This window comes from Typopeltis vanoorti, chromosome 2 (genome assembly GCF_054136105.1).
Source record: "Typopeltis vanoorti isolate ZY-2024b chromosome 2, IOZ_Tvanoo_1.0, whole genome shotgun sequence".
Taxonomy (NCBI): domain Eukaryota; kingdom Metazoa; phylum Arthropoda; class Arachnida; order Uropygi; family Thelyphonidae; genus Typopeltis; species Typopeltis vanoorti.
Genome location: NC_143550.1, coordinates 78389677 through 78412521, shown reverse-complemented (window position 1 = coordinate 78412521; position 22845 = coordinate 78389677). Strand labels below are relative to the sequence as shown.

Here is a 22845-nt window from a genome sequence, read left to right as displayed (position 1 = left end):
GAGGTTAAGGGCTTACATTTGTCAGGTTTAAATTTATCAATTGTTTTTAGGAAGAATGGATGGCCAGTGTCCATCTCTTCCTCTGGTAAAATATTCAATGTCTAATGTATTAGGGTCAGTTGGCAAGTTTAATTTACTTTTAGTGGATACCAAAGTAACCATTATTTTGTGGAGGATGTCTGGTGGTTTATCTTTAAGTTATGTTTGTCATAATTTTTTTTTGACAAGTGGGTTCTCATCGAATGGAACCATTTCTGGAGTTGTCTCTGAAGTTAGACCATAGGGTAGGTTATGCGATTGATGCGCTCAACAGAGAAGCACTCATGACCATAAAGTTCAGGTATGGGGAAATTAACAGATGGTGGAATAGACATGAGTTTCAGTTGCTGTTGACATTTCCTTAATTGTTACCTTCTCAGCATATGAAGATCTCAGAGCAGGTGTGGTGGTGGCTAGCTTTCTTTTTTACATTCCTAATATGATATGTTTTGTTCAGTTTTAAATTTTTTGTATTTCTTTTTCATCTTTCCAACTCTGACAAGAGTGAGCTGGATGATCTCCCTGATAGTTGACACATTTAGCTTTTTGTGTAGAGCAAGATTTGTTATTATGCTCTTTACTACCACACCAGGCACAGGTGGTAGAGCAGTTTGGGCATACCCACATTTCTGACATTTAAAGCATCTTAGCAGATTAGGGATGTGCACTCTAAAAGGACAACTGAGATACCCTACTTTACAGATGTTGGAGGATTAGGTTTCAAAAGTAAGGATGATGTTCCTGGTTGAAACCAGGTGACCAACCCTGCATATCAGGATGTATCTCACACCCATCACTCTCTAATCTTTAAGCTCTCTGAACATATCTCCTAGTCAGGAACATCAAGGAAATCCCATTCTGATATTACTCCTGAACAGGAATTGAGTGTTTTATGAGGTGTTACTGTAATTGGTATTCCACCCATTGATGTCGCTCCCAGTAGTTTCTCGGAATGTTGCTGACACAATGTTTCCACAAGGATATCACCAGAATGTAATTTCTTAACATTTTGAGAGGTCCTGCCAGTCCTAAACCCTTTTGAATAGAGAAAGGTGATTTTCCATACTGGCTTTTCACTTGCATGGATGATCAAAAACTAGCACATATATTAGTATATTTTTTGTTTCTCACTTCAGTTACCAAATGATGTATCTACAGTATCAGTATTTGATTGGGACTTTGTTAGGTCCCCCCTAAAACGTTTGAGGATGAAGAATTCATGCTCAAGAAGTTTTTGGTTCAGTGCCAGAGCTCCTCACCCACCACAGAGCCACGCATGGATGCCTACTGACCACAGCAAGCAATGACTACATTCAGGACCGGAATGCCATGGTTACCCTGAATGCTATACCAGCACTACAACAAGCCTTGGATATTGACCCTGAACCATGGGATGAGAGACCTATTGCAACATTGTTGATCCTTCCAGGCAAGCCCATTAGCCAATTGATCCTAGCCAGACCATTCAGGATCACCCATCTTTCTGAAGTAGTAGTAGTAGTAGTGCAAGATTATCAGGATCCCCCTTTTCGGATGTCCATGGGTCGCACCACACAGCAAACACAGTAGTAGGGAGTTGGATCCCGGGGATTATGTCTGGAAGAAAGGATAGTAAAAAAGACTCAGGAGAAGTGAATCAAACAATATAGGAAGAAAAGTAAAAAAAAGAGGAAAAATGAAAAGGGCTGTACCTGTACCTTCAGGGGATGTACAGAATATTATCATTATCGTAGACAGAATATCACATTCGCGTAGTACTATTATCATAGTATTACACGAAAAAGTTATGTCATCACTAACTAGTATAGATTAAGAGTAAAAAGATCTGATAACACTGTCAAGTCTCCAATGTTATCAAATCTTATATTTTTGTCTTCTGAGGCACGTTTTACTTTAGCAATCCTAGATCTTGGTCATCCTCTGGGTCTTTATCCTGCCATCCTGGCAAAGAACACTTCTTTTACTAATATTTTCTCTCTCATTCTGTGTTAGTTCTACTAACACATTCCTGAATGCTAACAATGTCAAGTTCTAATATAATTTTTAATATGATACTGCCATTGATACCCTCTGTTCACTCCTCTAATTTTTCTAAGATCTTACATATCTGGGATTTTGATCAAGTGCTTTATTTCTAACCCAGCTCTCAAAGCCACACATCCATAAGTTAAAATTGGTTTGAACACTGTCTTGTATAAAGCTGCTAGTTAAGTGTTTAACTAATTTCTCTCTTTTCTCCAAATAAATTTATTCAGCTGACTTCCTGCAGTACAGCTTTTGCTAATTCTGTTGTCTATTCCCATATTTAATTTGCATCTTAACTAAAAATTGTGCTGAAAATACCTTAAATATTTTATTCTATAGGTTAGGATGCAGTTGACAATTTCAGTATTTCTGTCTATTATCACTATATTTATTTTTATTGCTGATCTTTATACCAAATTTACTACAGCAATTATTCAATTTAGTCAAGGAATCCTGCAGGATATAACTCTATATGGATTTATTTGGAAATATTCCATCATCTACATAGAGTAAAGTGCTGAGATTAACATCTTGTTCTTTGAGAAATACTTGTGCTATATGGTTTCTCAATTCACAGGATGACAAGGAAAGGTGTGAATAATATTTAATAATATTTTTTGCAATCTAGCTCTATAATGAAAGTACATTATCTGCCTTTCTAGAAAGCATCAACAATCTTCATCCATGAATTAATTTCACTATGGAAAGAGAAAAAAAGAAAATTATCTTTCTTAGATTTCCTACTCATATGCTCATTATCAGATCAGGTGAAGTAATTACTTCTGTTTACTGAAAGCCCACCTTCATTGGACACTACTACATTCAACAGCAATCAGCTCACCAATCCTCTCAGAAGATTGAAATTATCGAAAACTTAGTACGATGTGCTCACACCATATGCTTTATGCTGCAACAACTACAGCCAGAACTTTTAAACATCAAATGGTATACGAAACTTACGTGTCATAAATAACTCTTTTAATTTCCCGACATTTCAATCTTCACATTAATATCATCATCTGGAGTATATACAAATACACAAGGACAAGCTGATTACACACAGTAAGCTAAAGAAACAATGATTTGATCACCAGTTATTCTACTAGCATGACCTCTAGTGAAAAAATAAATAAATAAAATAAAATAATAATAAAAAAAATGCTAAATAAATTTAAAAAAATACACATAAAATTATAAATTAATTAATTATTTAGAAACTACATCAAAGCTAAATTCTATTTAAGATAACATGAGAAAAACATTCTTTCTTATACATAGTCTTCTTTCATTCAATGATGTCCTATTTTTAACATTACAATTGCTATTTTAAATTTAGAATTCTGGATTATCTACAGTCCTGTTTATGGTTAACTCTTAGAGAGAAAGGTTCTGTGGGTAGAATATGTGCCTTCCATATGCTTGGTATTTTTAGACCATCGTTATTGTTCAGATTGGGATAGTTGATAAGAATCGCACAGGCTTCCTTAAATTTGCGTTCATACCATGTTCTGGTGTGATGTAAACAACTGGTGCTTTTCCTGTCAATTCTATGTAAAATGTTCAGGGCATGATCAGAAAGGTGTATAATAACTATGATAATAACTATGATCTTCACCATAGTTATTATATTTAATGTGTCGTTTATATTCCTTTTGTCTGATAGGATTTGTGCATCCTGTTTCCCCTATATATGGTAGATTACAGGTGCAGTAAATATGGTATACTTCAGGGTGGGCCAGCGGAATTACTCAACTCATCCAAAGACCAGTGGGTCTTTGGATGAGTTGAGTAAGCTTTTTAATTTTGCAGGCGATTTAGAGGTGGCTTTGAGGTTGTATTTCTGTAGTATTCTGTTTATTTTATCTGATTAGTTAGTCAGTTTTGACGTCTCTGCCCTCTTTACGAATGTCCCAATCAATGACACAATCCTTCTTTTACAGAACAAATTCGCTCCAGATATCACAGCGCTCTTTGCACATGTATTACGGTCTGGTTATTTTGTATGGCAAAACACTTTCTACTTACAAAAAGAAGGCACAGCCATGGGCTCGCCATTATCCCCTCCTATCACTAACTTTTATATGGAACATTTTGAGCAACATGCTCTAGATTCCTCTCCTTTAAAACCCAAAGTCTGGCTTAGATATATTCACGATGAGTTGAGAAACTTTTTAATTTTGCATGATGTTTAAAGGTGGCTTTGAGGTTGTATTTTTGTAGTATTCTGTTTATTTTATCTGATGTTCCTTTAATGTAAGAAATGGTATAGTTTTATTGTAGTCTGGTTTATCTTTGTTTTTTTATTGAGGTCTTGTAGAGAATTTTGTTAATAGTGTTTTGGCTGTAACCATTTTTTAGAAAACAACACAGTTGTGAAGTCCATAATTTCTAAAATGAATGCTGATATATGAAACTTAATGACTTCTCAGAACGGAGCACGATGTCTTTTCGATTGCTATATTCCTAGCTTGTATAAAAAGGAAACAGTAAGCAGAGTCCCTATCCTATGCATTTCTGGCACCTTATAACCAATTTCTAGAATTCTTAAGAATTCATTATCTATTGATAATTCATTATCCATATAGATAATTCATTATCTATATGGATCACGTTATGAAGGAAAGTGGTATTAAACATGATATCAAAATTGGAGATGTTAATGTCAGCTCTTTGCTTTATGCAGATGATGTTATACTTCTAAATAAATCTGCTACAAGTTTGCAAGATTCCCTGACTAAATTGAATAACTGTTGTAATAGATATGATATGAAGATCAGCATTAAAAAGACAAAGACAATGAAAATAGGTAGAATTGTTGCATATGTCAACTGTGTTGTGAACGGAGAACCTGCGGAACAAGTAAAGCATTTCAGCTACTTAGGCACGATTTTTACCTTGAAGATGGTAAATTAAATATAGAAATAGACAACAGAATCAGCAAAGCTGCTATGGCGGGAAGTCAATTGAATAAATTCATATGGAATAAAAGAGAAATTAGTCGGAACACTAAATTAGCTGTATACAAGACAGTGTTCAAACCAGTTTTAACTTATGGATCTGAGAGCTGGGTCAGAAGTAAAACACTTGACCAAAGACTAGAGACCACAGATACGAGAGTCCTGAGAAAGATTATAGGCGTGAACAGATGGCATCAATGGCAATAACATATTAAAAACGAGGATATTAAGAAAGAACTTGGCATTGTCAGCATCCAGGAATGCGTTAGTAGAGCTAATCTCAGGTGATATGGTCACTTAAACAAAATGGGCGAAGAAAGATTACCAAAACAAGCGTTCTCTGCCATGTTGGCAGCAAAACGACCCAGAGGAAGACCAAGATATAGGTGGATTGATATGGTACAAAGTGCCTTAGATGATAGAAATATAAGATCTGATAATGTTGGAGTCTTAACAAGTAACAGACTGATTTGTAGATAAATTTTAAATAGGAAGTTAGTAATGATGTAATTTTTTTCATGCAGTACTATCATATCCTGTACACACCTTGAGGGTACATGGCAGGAATTTGATGATAATTACTTTGTGAATTGAAGAGATTAACATCTCCGATATTGATATCAGGTTTAATACCACATTCCTTCATAATGTGATCCATATACGAAAAATAGAAAATGTAAAAAGATAAAAAATACAAAAAATATATATAATAATTTGATAAAAATAGAAAAAAAAAATCCCTATCCCACCCACAGTACAAGATGTATTATAGGGTCCCAAATAACCTTTTGTGGGTGGGAGCAATATATATATGTATATATATATATATATATATATATGTGTGTGTGTGTGTGTGTGTGTGTGTGTGTGTGTGTGTGTGTGTGTGTGTGTGTGTTAAAGATACCAAGCTATTTTAAACCTGGTTTTACTCCATTTCCCAAGTAAGCAAACAGACAAATAAGTCAAGTTTGCACCTGCACGTAATGCAAGTCTAGCTGACCCTGCAGGTAGTGCAAGACCAGGATAACTCATGGTAAAAGTAGAATAAGCTCTGATCACTAATCTTAATATTTACCCATAATGCAAAGCACATCTCCTGGAGGAGATGTATGATGCTTTGTATTAAAGGCAAGGGGCCACTACCCAGACCGGTTTCGACCTTTACTGAGGTCTCATTAGTGGGAGCCAGGCTAGAAATATCAAGATTTTAGTAATACAGAGCTTATAAGTATTTTACCAGAACAAGTTACCATAAGGTGTTTTAACCTTATTAAATAAAAATCTCTGGAGGAGATATAAATGTAGAAAGTATTTTACCTTGGGTATAATAAATGTCAAAGATACCAAGCTATTGATATTTTCAATTTTTTCTACTTCAAATATTGACATGTATTCCTGACTGCACTCCATTTGAGTGCAATTAAGTGTCATCATGTTGTCACTGCTTGTTTCATTTAGCAATCTTTCAACGTAATTACTTCAAACATTTAGAATATTGTTATCATCAATTTTCATGTCATCTTTATTATCTCTGAATCCTTTTACCATACTCTTTTATCCATTTCTAAGCTTTTGCAATAACTTCCAGAATACTTTGCCATATTCCTAATATTTATTTTCTATGATATTACCAAAGTCTTCCCATGAAGTTTGTTTAGCTAGTTTTACATAGTGCTTCACTTTCTTACATTTTTCTCTGTATTCTCTAAGAGCACAAGCTGACTTACATGGCAAGAATTTTTGATACTGCCTCTTTAACTTTCTGATTCCACCATGAATTAATGATTTTTCTATCCTTACAATCAACCTCACTACAAGCCTTTCTGACAGAATCAGTCAATTTTTTTCTACAGTGTGTGTTGCAGAATCTCCAAGGTTTGAGTTTTGTTTTCAAATTCTTTCCATGTTTTCTTGAATCATGTTCCTATATTTGAGTCTGCAGTTCACATCCGAAAGCTGCTCAACTTTGATTCATTTGAAAACTTTCTTACACACTATTATTTTTCATATGAAATTTAATTTTGTCCTGTTCAAAACTGAATGATGCACTAAATGGTGATACTTCCAATTTTAAATTCTGTATACTCTTGTGTTCTGAACCAGTCATTGGGATAACATTGCTATCAACCATAATATAATCAATGAAACGTTTCTTATTTCTTGCATCTTCTCTCCAGGTGAATTTGTATACAGTTTTATGTTGGAACATATCATTAGTGGATAGTTCCTTGAATTTTTTACATTATCACATCGTGTGGTACTTTGTATGTAATTATTTTACTACTTCTTACTTGCTGATGCTAGAATTATATGTTTCATACCATTAAACTGTTACAGGGAACTTATTTTTAGAAAACGCAATTATCTATCACATGGTCTCTGACAACTGCTGACTTTACCTCTAAACATGGCAGAGATGACTGGATGTGTTTGCTCTTCTATTCCTACTCGCAGTAGTCCTAGATTAGTAATGCATCCTAAAGGAAAACCTCTGAGAAGTGCATCATACTAAATATTTACGGATGAGAAATCCTGATGAAACAGTGGGAAACACTGTCGAGCAAGCAGCAGAACTGACAGGTGTAAGCAATACTGCAATACACCACATAAAGGAACTGACCACAATGGGACAACTGCACACACTGGGGAAGAAGAGGCCTAGTCGTCGTATTTCACTATGCACACGCTTGGTGAAATACAACTTTTGTTGTATTTCGTTGAAATACAACGAAAGAACAAAATTCCTACAATATGTAAGGTAATGACTGCTGTAAACAATGATGAAGATCTCCCTCATATTTCAATAACAACAACTTAGCGGTTGTTAAAGGACTTTAGTTTTGTTTACCCTACAAGAAAGCAATCATTGGCATTACTTGAAAGGGAAGATATAATTTTATGGCGTCACCAGTATTTGTGTTCTATCAAGAAATATTGTCATGAGGGACGAAAAATTTATTATACAGACAAAACCTGGGCGAATGTCGGTCACACCTGCACTAAAGTTCTCCAGGACATGACAGTAAAAAGTGCTAGTCAAGCATTTTTGTTGGGTTAATGACAGGCCTGAAAGCACCGAATGGAAAGGGGTCTCATATAATCATAACACACACTGGCAGCGAAGAAGGATTTGTACCAGGGGCCCCTTGAAATTTTACAAGTGCAGAAATCACAAGGCAATTATCATAAGGGAATGGATGGAAAGCACTATGAACATTGGTTCACGAACATGTTTTTGCCAAACATTGAGCCTAACAGCATTATTATAATGGACAATGTGACTTACAATTCTGTCTGACTGGAAAATGCCACCTCAGGCTACATGCAAAAAGGACATTCAGAAGTGGCTGAAGGAAAAAGGAATCGGTTTTACTTCTGATATGGTGTAAACAGATTATTGAACTTGGTGGCAAATGTCAAAAGTCAGTTTCAAAAATATTGCATTGACAGCATTGGCAAACAGAACGGACACACGGTTATTTGTCTTCCATCATATCATTGTGAACTGAACCCCATAGAACTCATCTAAGCACAAATTAAGGGACATGCTGGAGCTAAAAATACAACTTTCAAAATTTCAGACGTTGAAAGACTGGTCATGGAAGGATTTCAAATAATTAGAGCGCACATGGAAAAGTTGCATAACCCATGTTATTGAAAAAGAAAAATTTTGGGCCCTTCATGGAATGATAGATGAAGTGGTGGAAAACATGTGTTTCACAGTAGATGACAGCTCTGAATCTTTATTTAGTGAAGATGTACAATCTGATGATACTACTACCCACAGCCTGAGTGATGTTGAGGAGTTTCCTCATTAAATTAATGAAGGGATAAGAGTGTTTATGTATATATTATTGTAATAAAATATGTCATGTTCAGAAATGTGCGTAGTGACGAGTGAAGATCACTTCATCATCATCATTGTACCAAGGATTTAGGCCTAGGTTGGCTGTTCTGGACTTAGAAGTCATTGTTGAATCATTTAAGAGGACGTCCTGGTTTTCTTTTTCCTAATGGCTTATACTTTAAGGCTTGTTTTGGTAATCTTTCTGTTTTCATTTTTTGAACATGTTCCATCCATTTATGTTTATATTTTTTAATTTTTTCTATTACTGGTTCTTGGTTTAATTCTTTCATAATTTCTTCATTTCTTTTGTGATCAAATAGGGTATACTTTGCAGTTTTTCTCATAAACTTCTTTTCTGCAGTTATTAATCTTTGTCTTTTTGTTTTAGGCTGGGTCTATACATGATCGTCCTTTTCTAAATCCATTCTGTACTTCTAAAATAAAGTTTTTGGAATATTTCATTAGTTTGCTATTTAAGATTCTGCTATATATTTTGTAACAGGAATTTAGCATACTGATACCTCTATAGTTTTTAGGGTCATCTCTATTACCTTTTTAAAAGATAGGAATCACAATTGCTTTTTTCCATTCTATTGGGGGGGGGGGGAGAGATACCAGCTGAATAAATTTTATTTAAAAATAATAAGAGTCTTTCTTTGAATCTTGTTCCTGCGTATTTATATAGTTCTGAACCTAGCTTATCTTCTCCAGGTGATTTGCCGTTTCTTGTTTCTTTCAGGCTGATTTCTAATTCTTCTTTAGTTATTTCCTTTTCATTTTCGTTAATTGTTTTCCAGTTGTCTTTTTTAAAATATTTGTCTGTCCACAATTCTGTATAGTAATTTAGAAGTTCTTCTAATTTCAATTCGGTGTTTAATTTTATGTTTTCTTTGGTATCTGCATTTAAGTATTTCAAAATCTTATATACATTGGGTCTTATTTCATATAAATCATGTTCTAAATTAGAGAATCATGGAACAAATTTGTTTCTGTCTTTTTCTGACTTCTCTTTTAGCTATGGCTCTTATTCTTTTATATTCTATTTCATCTTCTAATCTTTTACTGCTTAACCATTTGTGATAGGCTTCTTTTTTCTTTTTGATTATTTCTTTGATTATATCATCCCATATCTTCAGTTTTTTCTTTTTATTGAATATTTTGGTCTTTCCTAAGCTTTCATTTGCTGCTGCATTTAGTATCGTTTTTATATTAAGCCATTCTATTTCTATTTCTTCATTTTGTTTTATTTTATCTAGATATTGGTTAATTCTTTGTTCATATAGCTATTGTACATTTGTGTATTCAATTGTCTAGTTTTATAAACAAATGTTTCAAATTTTCTTTCTGTTCTTGTTACTTGTAATCATTTAGGTGGTAATCTTAATTTTATTTTAACAAAGCGGTCACTGCTTATTTCATATCCTCTGTGAACTCTAACATCTAGTGAAAATGTTGATGTCTTTTCATTTAATGTAAAATAATCTAATATTGATTTCCATCCTCTTGCTGCCCAAGTACATTTATGTATGTCTTTATGTTTATAGAAGGAATTCATTATTTTTAGGTTATTATAAACTACAAAGTCAATAAATTTTTTACCATTCCTGTTTAGAGTATGTTCTTCATGTATTCCTATATTATTATTAATTTTTGTGTTTCCAATTCTTGCATTTAAGTCGCCTGCTAAAATTACATAATCATTTTTATTTATTTTATTATATGTTTTGTAATTGATTATAAAATCAATATCCTGTTCTCTTCCTTCTTCTGGGGCATATAAACCAATTATTGTTAAATAGCCTCTATCTATTTTTATTCTAGCTTCTATTATTCTTTCATTCCATAATTTATAATGTCAACTCCACTGTATATCACATTAAAATTTTCGGTTCTAATAGTTCCTTTTAATTTCTTTTTTGTTTTAGTGATTACTGCTATTTTAAAATTTCAAAAGAAATTTCTATTTCTTTATATGCTATTCCTCTTACATTACAGTTTGCTATGTGTATTATATTTTGTCGTTTCCATTTTTGTTTTACCTTTTCCATACATTCAATCCGATTATCTTTTTCTGTCAGCTTACAAGTAGGATTATGTTCTCCATGTCAGGGGACCAGCCTGACGATGGAATAGTTCAGTGACAGGGCTGCTACCTTAAGGCTTCTGAACAAGCCTTCTTCCAAATATAAACCCATAGGAGGAATAGGGTATATTGAAGGGGGAAAGAGTAGATTATAGAAGAATTATAGTCAAGTTTATAGAGAGGGCATAGTTGTAAGGCCAAAAATGGAAAGACCCCATGGCCATCGAGTACTCTAATAGCATAAGGGTCATAAAATAAGAAGAGTTGGCTGATAAGGCCTTATAGGAAAGATTAAAGTAAGTGGATCTTCATCAAAGTAGAAAAAGAAGACAGATCCAGCTAGGGATCCATGGGAGCGCCACTTCCCTTACAATCAAGATGACTGCCCCTTATGGCCTTGTTGGTCCCCGAGTTCTTATTCAGTCAAGGAATCCCACCCCACCATACGTGCACGCGCACACACACACACACGGTGGGCTCCCCTATCCGCCACCCAGGGAACGCACTCTCTAGGGCTTACAGGATCCTCCCTGAGAGACGTTCACTTCATAACGTAAACAATTACTGCTTATCTTAAGCCAGTTTATAATAAACTATATGACCTACTCTGTTACAGACAATTAGTAATTCCAGAAAATCCAAAGGCCCACAGTCATATAGAATCACCTTGGGCATGCAATTTCATATTAGCGATCATAATGTAATGTTATACGTAGAATGGTGTGATTCGGGTGATGATGGCTTTTAGGGGATTTTCTATGCATGTGCTTAGTTACAACGCAACACACTTCACTGTTGCCATAGTAACAGTGAACTAATATCTGGCTACCTTTGGAAGCGATGTGGCCTGTAGTATATTTTTTTTTACTTCCAAGATAACCTGAAAAAGAGTATAGTCCATGTCCTTAACAGAAAATCAGCAGGTACTTACCATTGTTATTAGCTTTGCTCCTTTCTCCAGATTTTCCCAAAATATTTCTGTATCTGGTAATTCTTTCCTACTCTGCTGTTTAGTGCTCCAAAAAAGGATCAACTTTTCCTTTTTTGCTGTGTCAGCTGCTTCTCTAATGCTTCAAAAAAATTCCTTCACTTCTTCCTTTAAACCTTCAGTGGGACTTTGGGTCAAATAAATCTCACTGTCCAGTCCCCCATTCTAATATTTTCCCATATTACTCTACTTCATACTGCTTGTCATTAAAAGATAATTATCCTCATATTTGGTGTTCAATACTACAGCTACTCCTTTTCGTTGATTGCTTTTACCTGAATACAACATCTTGTATTTCTTGATTAGAAAGATCTCATCTGTTTTGGTTTTCTTTGTTTCAGTAACACCTATTATGTCGATCTCGTACTTATCCAATTCTTATGCTACATTTCTTTCACATTTCTTCTCAGTTACATTTCTTTTCCATTGATGTTTCTAATGTCGATGGTGCCAATCTGCTGAATGTTGAATTGGGGTTTGTTCCAGTTGACTTTTTGCTGTTTTTCCCTGATGAAAATAATGGGAGCTTTATTTAACTGGCCAATGCCCAGCCAGCATGAAATTCTGTCATATTATTCCATCAGTTTGAATATGGTTTATTTTTCATTATGCATTAAATAATTATTCATCATGCATATCAAGGATTTAGGCCTAGCATGACCTGTTCCAGCCTTAGAAGTCATCGTTGAATTGTTTAAGAGGACATCCTGGTTTTCTTTTTCCTGATGGCTTGTACTTTAAGGTTTGTTTTGGAAATCTTTCTGTTTTCATTTTTTGAACATGTTCCATCCATTTATGTTTATATTTTTTAATTTTTTCTATTACTGGTTCTTGTTTTAATTCTTTCAAAATTTCTTCGTTTCTTTTGTGATCAAATAGGGTATACTTTGCAGTTTTTCTCATAAACTTCATTTCTGCTGTTATTAATCTTTGTTTGTCTTTTTGTTTTATTGTCCACATTTCGCTTCCATACATTAAGACTGGTAGGGCTAATGTATTGTATACTTTTAGTCTGGTTTGTTTTTGAACTAGGTTTGGTTTAAATATAGAGTTAATTACACCTGTTATTTTTAAATATTTTGCAATTTTTACGTTTATATCTTTTTCATTTTCATATGTGATCATACATCCTAGGTAGTTAAATGAATTCACCTGTTCTAAGATCTTGTTATCTATTACTATTTTAGTTCTTGCTGGATCTTCTCCTTTAAAGGCCAAATAATTATTAACAATTAGAAAGAATAAACACTTACATTTTGTTGGACAAATGCCACTATGCGTGTTTCTGGAACCTTCAATATATTCTGAATATAATTTCTGAAATTCTCTTCACCAATAATTTCCATTGCTGAAACAGGCTTTGTTTTTTCTGGCTCACTAAAAATATAAAAGAAAGTTTATGCTATTTATTTACCATAATTTGAATGTGAAAGAATAACTTTATTGTATGCAGATGGTACTCTAGTGTTGGCAGCTAATGAGATTGTTCAATTAATGAATACTCAACTTTGCTAAGATATATCAACCAGGTGTATGTAACATGGTGTACAGTGCTACTGATACATTGGATGAAGAGTTAGGGATGCATGAAAATGAGATTGAAGGGCTGTTGCATAACCTGAATATGAATCTGTCGACAGGGACAGATAGAATATCAGGCCGTTTGCTAAAGGAATGTTCAGCTGAATTGGCTAGGCCTTTCACATGTTGTGTAAACTTGAGTCTCAGCTCAGAAACGATACCACAAGAATAGCAGGAATGTATAATAGTCCCATTGTATGGGGGGGGTGCAAAAACTGGTGTATCTAACTAGCAACCTATCAGTATCTCTGGTGTGGTAGTGAAGATTTTAGAGAAGTTGGTAAGAACTCACATACAGAAATGGGCAGACAAGCTATACTCTGCAAGGAGCAGCATGGGTTTACTAAAGGAAGGTCATGTTTTAGCAATGTCCGTCCCATATTTTATAACAATGTTACAGCCGAGTTGGATAAATGGCTGCACTATGATAATGTATTCAAGATACCAAGTAATTTTATATAAACTTGGTTTTTAATCCTATTTCCCAAGTAAGCAAACAGACAAGAGAGAGTCAAGTTTGCACCAGCACGTAGTGCAAGTCCAAGGCAACTCTAGGTAGTGCCAGTCAAGGCAACACGTGGTAAAGCTCTTATCACTTTCCTTAGTATTTTTCCCTTAATGTAAAGCACATCCCCTTGCAGAGATGGATGATGCTAAACATTAAAGGCAATGGTCACTGATCAGAGCTTTACCCACCTTTACCACGAGTTGCCTTGGACTTGCACTATGTGCAGGCGCAAACTTGACTCTCTCGTCTGTTTGCTTACTTGGGAAATACGATTAAAAACCAAGTTTATATAAAATTACTTGGTATCTTGAATACATAATATACCCAAGTTAAAAAACTTTCTACATCTATCTCTCATCCTCAGATTTTATTTATAAGGTCAAAGCACCTTGTGTCAACTTGTTTAAGTAAAATTCATAATGAGCTCTGCATTACTTCAACCTTAGCATTTTCAGGTCTGGCTCCCACTGATGAGACCTTAATAAAGGTCGAAACCGGTATGGGTGGTGACCATTGCCTTTAATGTTCAGCATCATACATCTCCGCAAGGGGATGTGCTTTACATTAAGGGAAAAATACTAAGGAAAGTGATCAGAGCTTTACCCACCTTTACCACGAGTTGCCTTGACTGGAACTAGCGAGAGTTGCCTTGGACTTACACTACGTGCAGGCGCAAACATGACTCTCTTGTCTGTTTGTTTATTTGGGAAATAGGATTAAAACCAAGTTTATATAAAATTACTTGGTATCTTGAATACATAATATACCCAAGTTAAAAAACTTTCTGCATTATGATAATGTTGGATTTTTCTAAGGCATTTGTTAGGATATCACACGAAAGGCTGTTACATAAACTAAAGAATATGGGATTGGAATGTAAACTCTTGACTTGGATCAGAGAATGGATGACAGACAGATATCAACAAGTGGTATACAGTGGGAGTGAATCTGCCATATTTAAGGTGACCAGTGTATACCTCAGGATTCAGTCCTTGGGCCATTATTGTTCAATCTATACATTAACATCTATACAGTGTTTGTTGATGATATGAATATAGGCAGAGCAATCAGGGATGCTACTGATATTCAGAAATTACAAAATGATTTGAATAGGCTGGAAATTTGGGAAAACAAAAATGGCTGTTAGTTTTATGTTAGTAAGCATGAAGTTATGCACTTTGGCATGATGAGAATTCCAGCGACATATTTCATTAGCAGGCTTATGCTACAAGAAATTGAAAGAGGCAAGGGATCTTGGCAAATTGGTGGATAGGAATTTAAAGTTCAAAGGTCACATAGCAAAAGTTGCAAATACAACTCAGAGGATAATTGTGATGTTGAAGCAAACCTTGACATGTAAGGATAAGGAAGTCATTTTGCCTCTTTGATAAGACATACTGGATTATTGTGAGCAGATTTGGTCTCCTGGATTCCAAATAAAGAAGCAGTGGAAAGGGTACAATGAAGAGTTACAAAAATTATATCTGGATTATGGGATATAGATTATGAGGACTACAAACTCTGGTTAATAGGAGAAAGAGGAGTGATGTGATAGAGGTCTATGAACTTTTAAATGGGTGTTATAGGATATCATCTGATGAAATTTTTCATTATATGGAAGAGGAAGAGAGAACACGGCGGCATCCATGGAAGTTAAGTTTGTTCACAGTCAAGAAAGGGGTAAGAGCTAGGTTTTTCTCTCACAGAACAGTGAGTGAGTGGAATTGTTTGCCTTTAATGGTAGTGAGTGCATTTAGTGTGAATGAATTAAGGGAATCATACCTTCTCTTGTCCTATTAACCAGAGAAGGTATGACAGCTGGTTTGGGTGATTTATTCCTCCCTCAATGAGTCCTTGACTCCCTAGAGGTCTCAGATAATCATAATTTTTTATATTTATTTTTGTTTTGTTTTTAGAAGCTTCTTAAATAAGAAAGAATGATCACTCATAAAAGCAACAATCACCAAACAGTGCTTTATTTCAATTTCAAAGATAGAATTCTACCAACTCCTTTTACACTCATGATGAAGCTGGATATCCCATTAGTAAAATTCACTTTCATTCACATGTACGCACTTATCAACTTTTGCTACATAGATGACATCATATAATTTCTATGTACTTTTTATGCTGATATTGCAGTGCCTCTGCAATGTAGCTGGAAGAACAATCAGACACTACACCCTTTGAATGGAAAATACCAGTTTGATTCTCATTATGATAAACAGAATCTCTATATGGGCTTATTTAATTGAAGGCAAGTTAGCCAATCTCATACAGGGGTGGCAGGGTTTTTATATCATAGTAACCAGGGCAGTGGAGTCAGTACATAAAACCTACAACTCTGAATCTGATTCCTTTATTTATATATCAATATTTAATTCCTATATATATTGATATAGGAAATAAATAATGAATATACTAATTATTTATTTCCCATATTATTGAAAAAACTCAACATAGAAGGAACTTCATCACTGCCAATGTGAATCATCAGGCTATTTTTTTACAACTCTAACCTGTTAAAGTTTGGGTCTCAAGGCTATAGCTATGCTATTGTGGATTTTTTATTCTATTTATTAAAGAAATTACAAACATAATATATAAATTATCATAAAATATATATTATTTTGAAATTTGCAAAAACTTCAAATTAATATATCCTGATATATATAAACTCTGCCATGGGATCCTTAGGGGTCTAATGCCAGTCCCAAGCCAGGATAAAGGAGGAGGGTCGGTCAGATGAGTGTCAATGCTCCGTATCGACTGACTGTAAAGAAAAAACATGATTGTTATCTGATGTTATCTGAATATATATTATTTTGAAATTTGCAAAAACTTCAAATTAATATATCCTGATATATATAAACTCTGCCATGGGATCCTTAGGGGTCTAATGCCAGTCCCAAGCCAGGATAAAGGAGGAGGGTCGGTCAGATGAGTGTCAATGCTCCGTATCGACTGACTGTAAAGAAAAAACATGATTGTTATCTGATGCCTATATGATCAACAACTAAAACATGCCAGCTCGGATGTCCCCAAGATGAACAAGGTCTGCGATACCAATCAAGCGATGGGGGTTGGATCAGAAAGTGGGATACCAAAATGAAACAGAAACTGAAATTACAGAATTATTATCAGTAGGAACATGGAATGTATGGACACTTTGGATATCAGGAAATCTAGAATTACTTCACGAGGAAATGAAGAGATATTGGTGTGATATACTAGGACTGGCAGAGATGTGATGGACATCATCAGGAGAGTTAAATGGATGTGAAGTCATATGATCAGGACATGACACCAAGCATGAAGCAGGAGTTAGTTTTCTTCTTAACAAAAAAAAGCTAGAAAGGCACTGTTAGGCTACAAACCAGCCAATGAATGAATCATAGTAGTAGCAAGATTTCAAGCAAAACCATTTAATATATCAATAGTCCAGATATATGCACCACATCTGACAGCACAGATGAGGATACCAGGTTATTTTACAAAGATCTGACAGAAATCTGACAATACCAAGGCAAGATGTACTTAATTATTGAAGGAGACTGGAATGCCAAAGTCAGAACAGATAATGATGGTTGGGAAAATGTCATGGGAAAATATGGTTTTAGAGAAAGAAATGAACGAGATGAAAAAATTTTAGAATTTGCTGTGGACCACGAGATGATCTGTAACAAAAGACTCCAGAAAAAGGAGTGTAAAAAATAGATGTGGCAATCAAACAATGGGAAAACCAAGAACATGATCGATATGATAATGATTAAAAGAAGATTGATAACATCAGTACAGCAGTGTCGAACTTTTCAAGGAGTGGATATTGATTCGTATCATAGTTTAGTGATTGCAAACATCAAGTTGAAATAAAAAAGAAAATTATTCTTGTTGAGAGGCTTATACGCTGGTTAGACATGATAACTAATATTTAAGGAATTGACAGCGAATACTGGAAATATAGATTAAATAAACTTTAATATACACTTTCCGATATTTCGGCGAACATCACGTTGCCATCTTCTTGGGAACTTACTAAAAAGACACGTGCACACAAGTACTAATAACAGCAAATGAGACTGAAGCTAGGAAGCTAGCGTTTTCCTAAAGTCCTGATGGTGCCCCCTGGTGGGCTATATTGGTAGTTCTTGGCCTTTGGGCTGAAGTTCTTCTGATAAAAGTTTCCCAAATTTGGGGCAGTTTCATGCATCCAAATTTATTGAGGTTTGGCATGTTCCTAAGGGCCGAGGCTGATTCCATGAATAGTCTTTCATACTTGAACTTGCTGCGGTGTGTTACTGTGGCTTTCTTCCATCTTATTCTGTGGCAAGTATCCAGAGCGTGGTCTGCAAGCCCAGAGTGGCTGTACTGGTGAAATCGGATGTAATCCTTGTGTTCTCAGATTCTGATATTTGCTGTCCTGCCTGTTTGGCCAAAGTAGGACAGTTTACAGCTGCAAGGGACCTGGTATACACCAGGTAGGTCTAGGGGAAGTGGTTGGTCTTTGGTGGAGCGGATAAGGGATGCCAGTTTTCTGTGTGGTTTGTAACAAGTGGTCAAGTCATGTTTTTTTAAGATTTTATTGATTTTTTCCGAGGTGCCTCTGATGTAGGGAATAGTGATGGATTTAGAGTAATCTTTTTTGTGAAGGGGAGGGGGTGGTGGGTTGTGGATAACTGGGTTAAGTATTTTTTGGAGGGGGTAGCCGTTGGCTGAGAAAGTGTCACGGATGTGATTTAGTTCAGTGGTTAGGGCTTGATCATTAGAATAGATTATTTTTGCCCTGTTGAATAATGTTTTAATAACTCCATATTGTTGTGAGGGGGGGGATTGTTGGTGAATGTATCTGCCTGTATGGGTGGGTTTTCTATAAACTGAGAAAACCAAGGTTCCATCAGGTTGGCGGGTGACTAGTGTGTCTAGGAAGGGGAGGTTATTGTTTTCCTCTTTTTCCAGGGTGAATTTGATTCTAGGGTGTTGGTTGTTCAAGTGTGTTAGGAAGGAGAGGAGTGAATCTGGGGCATGTGGCCAAATAGGGAAAACATCATCTACGTAGCGCAGCCATATGGTAGGTTTTTGTGGGGCTGAGTTTAAGGCTTTCTCTTCAAACATCTCCATGAAGAAGTTGGCCAGGGGTGGGGAAAGTGGTGAACCCATGGCTGTCCCCTCTATCTGTTTGTAGAATTTTTCCTGCCAAACGAAATAGCCTGAGTTCATTGTAAACTGAAATAGGGCTGAGATATCGGGAGGAAATTTAGCTTGGATTAGCTCTAAGGTTTCTTTGAGGGGGACATTTGTGAATAGGGAGGAGACTTCAAAACTGACCATTATGTCATTATGTTGGAGTGTAAGGTTTTCTATACTGGCTTTGAAGTGGGCTGAGTTTTTTATGTGTGATGGTGTATTGCCAGTATAGTGTGATAGCGCTTTGGCTAAATGCTTGGCTAGTTTGTAAGTGGGGGAATCAATGCCATCCACTATGGGACGTAATGGCACATTTTCTTTGTGTATTTTTGGGAGCCCATATATGCGGGGGGTCTAGAGTTATAGGGTTTTAGTCTGTTGGTAATCTCCACAGGCCAAGAAGTGACCTTCTTAAGGAGCCTATGGAGTTTTCTAATTTGTGAGTTGGTGGGATTGTAATCAATGGGGAGGTAAGTGGAACGATCTAATAACCCACCCCTGGCCAACTTCTTCACGGAGATGTTTGAAGAGAAAGCCTTAAACTCAGGCCCACAAAAACCTACCATATGGCTGCGCTACGTAGATGATGTTTTCGCTATTTGGCCACATGGCTCGGATTCACTCCTCTCCTTCCTAACACACTTGAACAACCAACACCCTAGAATCAAATTCACCCTGGAAAAAGAGGAAAACAATAACCTCCCCTTCCTAGACACACGAAAATATAAATCCCATCTTCAGAAACGAAGAGATACAGCAAGAATAAGTAAAGTAGAAACAGGAAGAAGGTACAGAACAATGCTAGAAGAGAAACTTGTGTGGACAAAAGAAAAAAGTGTGGATAAAGAAAAAAAATTGATTCTAAGAGTGAAAGGAGCAATGAAGGCGATAGAAGACACATTTGAAGATAGTACCAGAAGAAGAGAAAATCAAGAAGTGGATTAGACAAGAAACAATGAAGTTAATACAGGAGAAGAGAATGTTGAAAGATAAGAAGACATATATCAAAAGACTCCAGAAAAAGGAGTGTAATCAGAACAAACAGAGGAGTAATATAAAAGAAAGTGTAATGGGGTGAAAAAAAAAAATCAGTCAGAATGGATAAGATGAAACGATTAGAGATCCAATGCAATAATACAGAACAGCATCATGGACAGCATAAAACTAGGGAGGTATACAAAATAATTAGAACCATTAATAGAAAGTGGCAACCCAAACAGACCACAAGTAATGATGAAAAAGGCAAAGTATTGATGAATAAAGAAAAAATTGGGCAAGATGCTTTAGCGAGTTATATGAAGAAAAACCAGATTTAGATAGCAGTGAGAAACTGATTAAAGAATTGAAGTAGATATCACTGCTAGGTAATGAGTATTCTTTCAAGGTTACATGGTGATCAGCACTCATATTTGTAAATTTAGGGACACAAAAACACACATGTTGAACAGATTATTTTATTAATTACTAATAAAATAAAACTTGATGTTTCGACCCCTATATCGAGGTCATCATCGGAAGAATACAACTGTATAAGGAACCAAGCTACATGCTCGTGCCCAGTATACCGGTAAACTAAATCTACTTAGTTAATAAATACTTTTTCCTAGCCTGACCTCTAGTGATAAAAATAAATAAATAAATAAAATAAAATAAATTAAAAAAAAAATATATATATATATATATATATATATATATATATATATATAAAAATAAATAAATACAACTACAATAAACTGCTAAAATCCTTATGTATTAATATTCTTCTGGATAGTTCTGATTGTTATAAAATGATTTTTTTCAGTTGCTGTTGAATGTTACAAACACTTCATCAGGTTGTCTTCTTGTAGTGGGATTTTTCTAAGGCTAGTTTAGGTTGTTACACAGGTTGTAGATAGGTTCTCCACATTCTTGAAATGGTTATGCCATCGTTTTTGTTGAGATTTGGGTTATGTTTGAGCATTTTACATGACTCTTCATTTCACATTTCACATGAAATGCTCAAACACATATAATGAAAAAATAATAAAAAATATAATAATAAAAAAAAAAATTTTTTTTTAATTTTTAAAATTTTTTTTTAAATTTATTTTATTTTTTTTTATCACTAGAGGTCAGGCTAGGAAAAAGGATTTATTACAGGGCATGAGCATGTAGCTTGGTTCCTTATACAGTTGTATTCTTCCAATGATGACCTCGATATAGGGTGTTTTTGTGTTCCTAAATTTACAAATATGAGGTAATGAGTATGATATGTACATTTTAAGAGGAGAGATAAAAAAAGCAATAGGATGCCTAAAACACAACAAGAGTCCTGGTAATGATAACATCACTGGAGAAATGATTAAATATGATAAAAACAAAAACATATATACTCGCTTTGTTGATTTTCAGAAGGCATTTGACAGTATCGACAAGAAAGTGACATTAGCAGAATGCCATGGAATTGATAGAAAACTAATAGCTATATTAAAAGATGTGTATAAGAATACAGCTGCAGCAGTTAGAATAGGTGATGATTTGGGGAAATAGTTTAGAACAAGCAGAAGTAGGGGGGGGGCAATATCACCAAGCATTTTCATCGCACATTTAGAAAGAGCAATGGATAAAATGAAGGAAGTTGCAAAAGGAATATCAGTGCATGGGATGAGAATTAACAATCAGAGATTTTCAGATGACATTATTATTATTGAAGATGAAAGAGAACTACAAAAAACATTGAAACTGTTAAATGAGGAAGGGAAAAGATTTGAACTTGTTACGAACTTGAAAAAAAAAAAACAAAGACAATGGTATTTGGTGAGAAAAACATGTAACAAAAGATACAAGTGGATGGAATTGATATAGGAAATGTAGAACAATTTGCATATTTGGATAGTAAAATGATGTGATTTGGACTGAAAAAAGAATAAAGATTAGAATTGCACAAAGGGAAGAACCCTTTGCCATTGATAACATCTGAAAAAGTATCATCCTGCAAACAAAACTAAGAGTACTGGAAACATGCATCTTCAGCAGTGTACTGTATGGATCTGAAACATGGGTAATTAATAAGTAATCAAGAAAAAGAATTTTGGCATTTAAAAGAACTTGTTACAGGAAGATTCTAGGAACATGATGGGCACAGAAAATCACAAATGAAGAGTTCTATTAGAAGATACAACCAAAGGAGAATCTAATGCAGAAGATTATACAATGGAAGCTGCAATTATTTGGACACATCTGCAGAATGAGTGAGAATTGGAAGATAAAGACATTCGTGTTTGGTATTATGAATGGTGCAAAGAAAAGAGGTAGATCATACAGAGAATGGATAGACAACATACTGGTATGGAATGGGTTTACAGAAACTGCGACACTGTGCACTGTACATCTGTGAGAGTCAACATGGATTTATTAAGGGACACTCATGCTTTAGTAATATGATTGCCTTTTATGATAAAGGTGACAAAAACAGTTGATGAGGGAGGCATATACTGCCATTGTTTTGGATTTTTGCATAGGCATTTGACAGGGTGCCACACGATAAGCTGATATTTAAATTGCAGCACATAGGTTGAGATGTTGGGTTAGTCAACTGGATTCAGGATTGGCTGTCTGATAGGTATCAGAGAGTTGTGTATGGTGGGATAATAT

General features: G+C 35.0%; 1 protein-coding gene across 1 annotated transcript in view; it reads right to left on the bottom strand.

The window, feature by feature from the left end:
• The window catches only part of VhaAC45 (Vacuolar H[+] ATPase AC45 accessory subunit), a 240993-nt gene that overhangs the window by 199021 nt on the left and 19127 nt on the right, over positions 1-22845 (bottom strand). The window contains exon 2 of the mRNA XM_090411994.1: positions 13193-13316. Within this exon, the coding sequence (XP_090268120.1) occupies positions 13193-13316 (124 nt within the window). The remainder of the gene's footprint in view (positions 1-13192; positions 13317-22845) is intronic.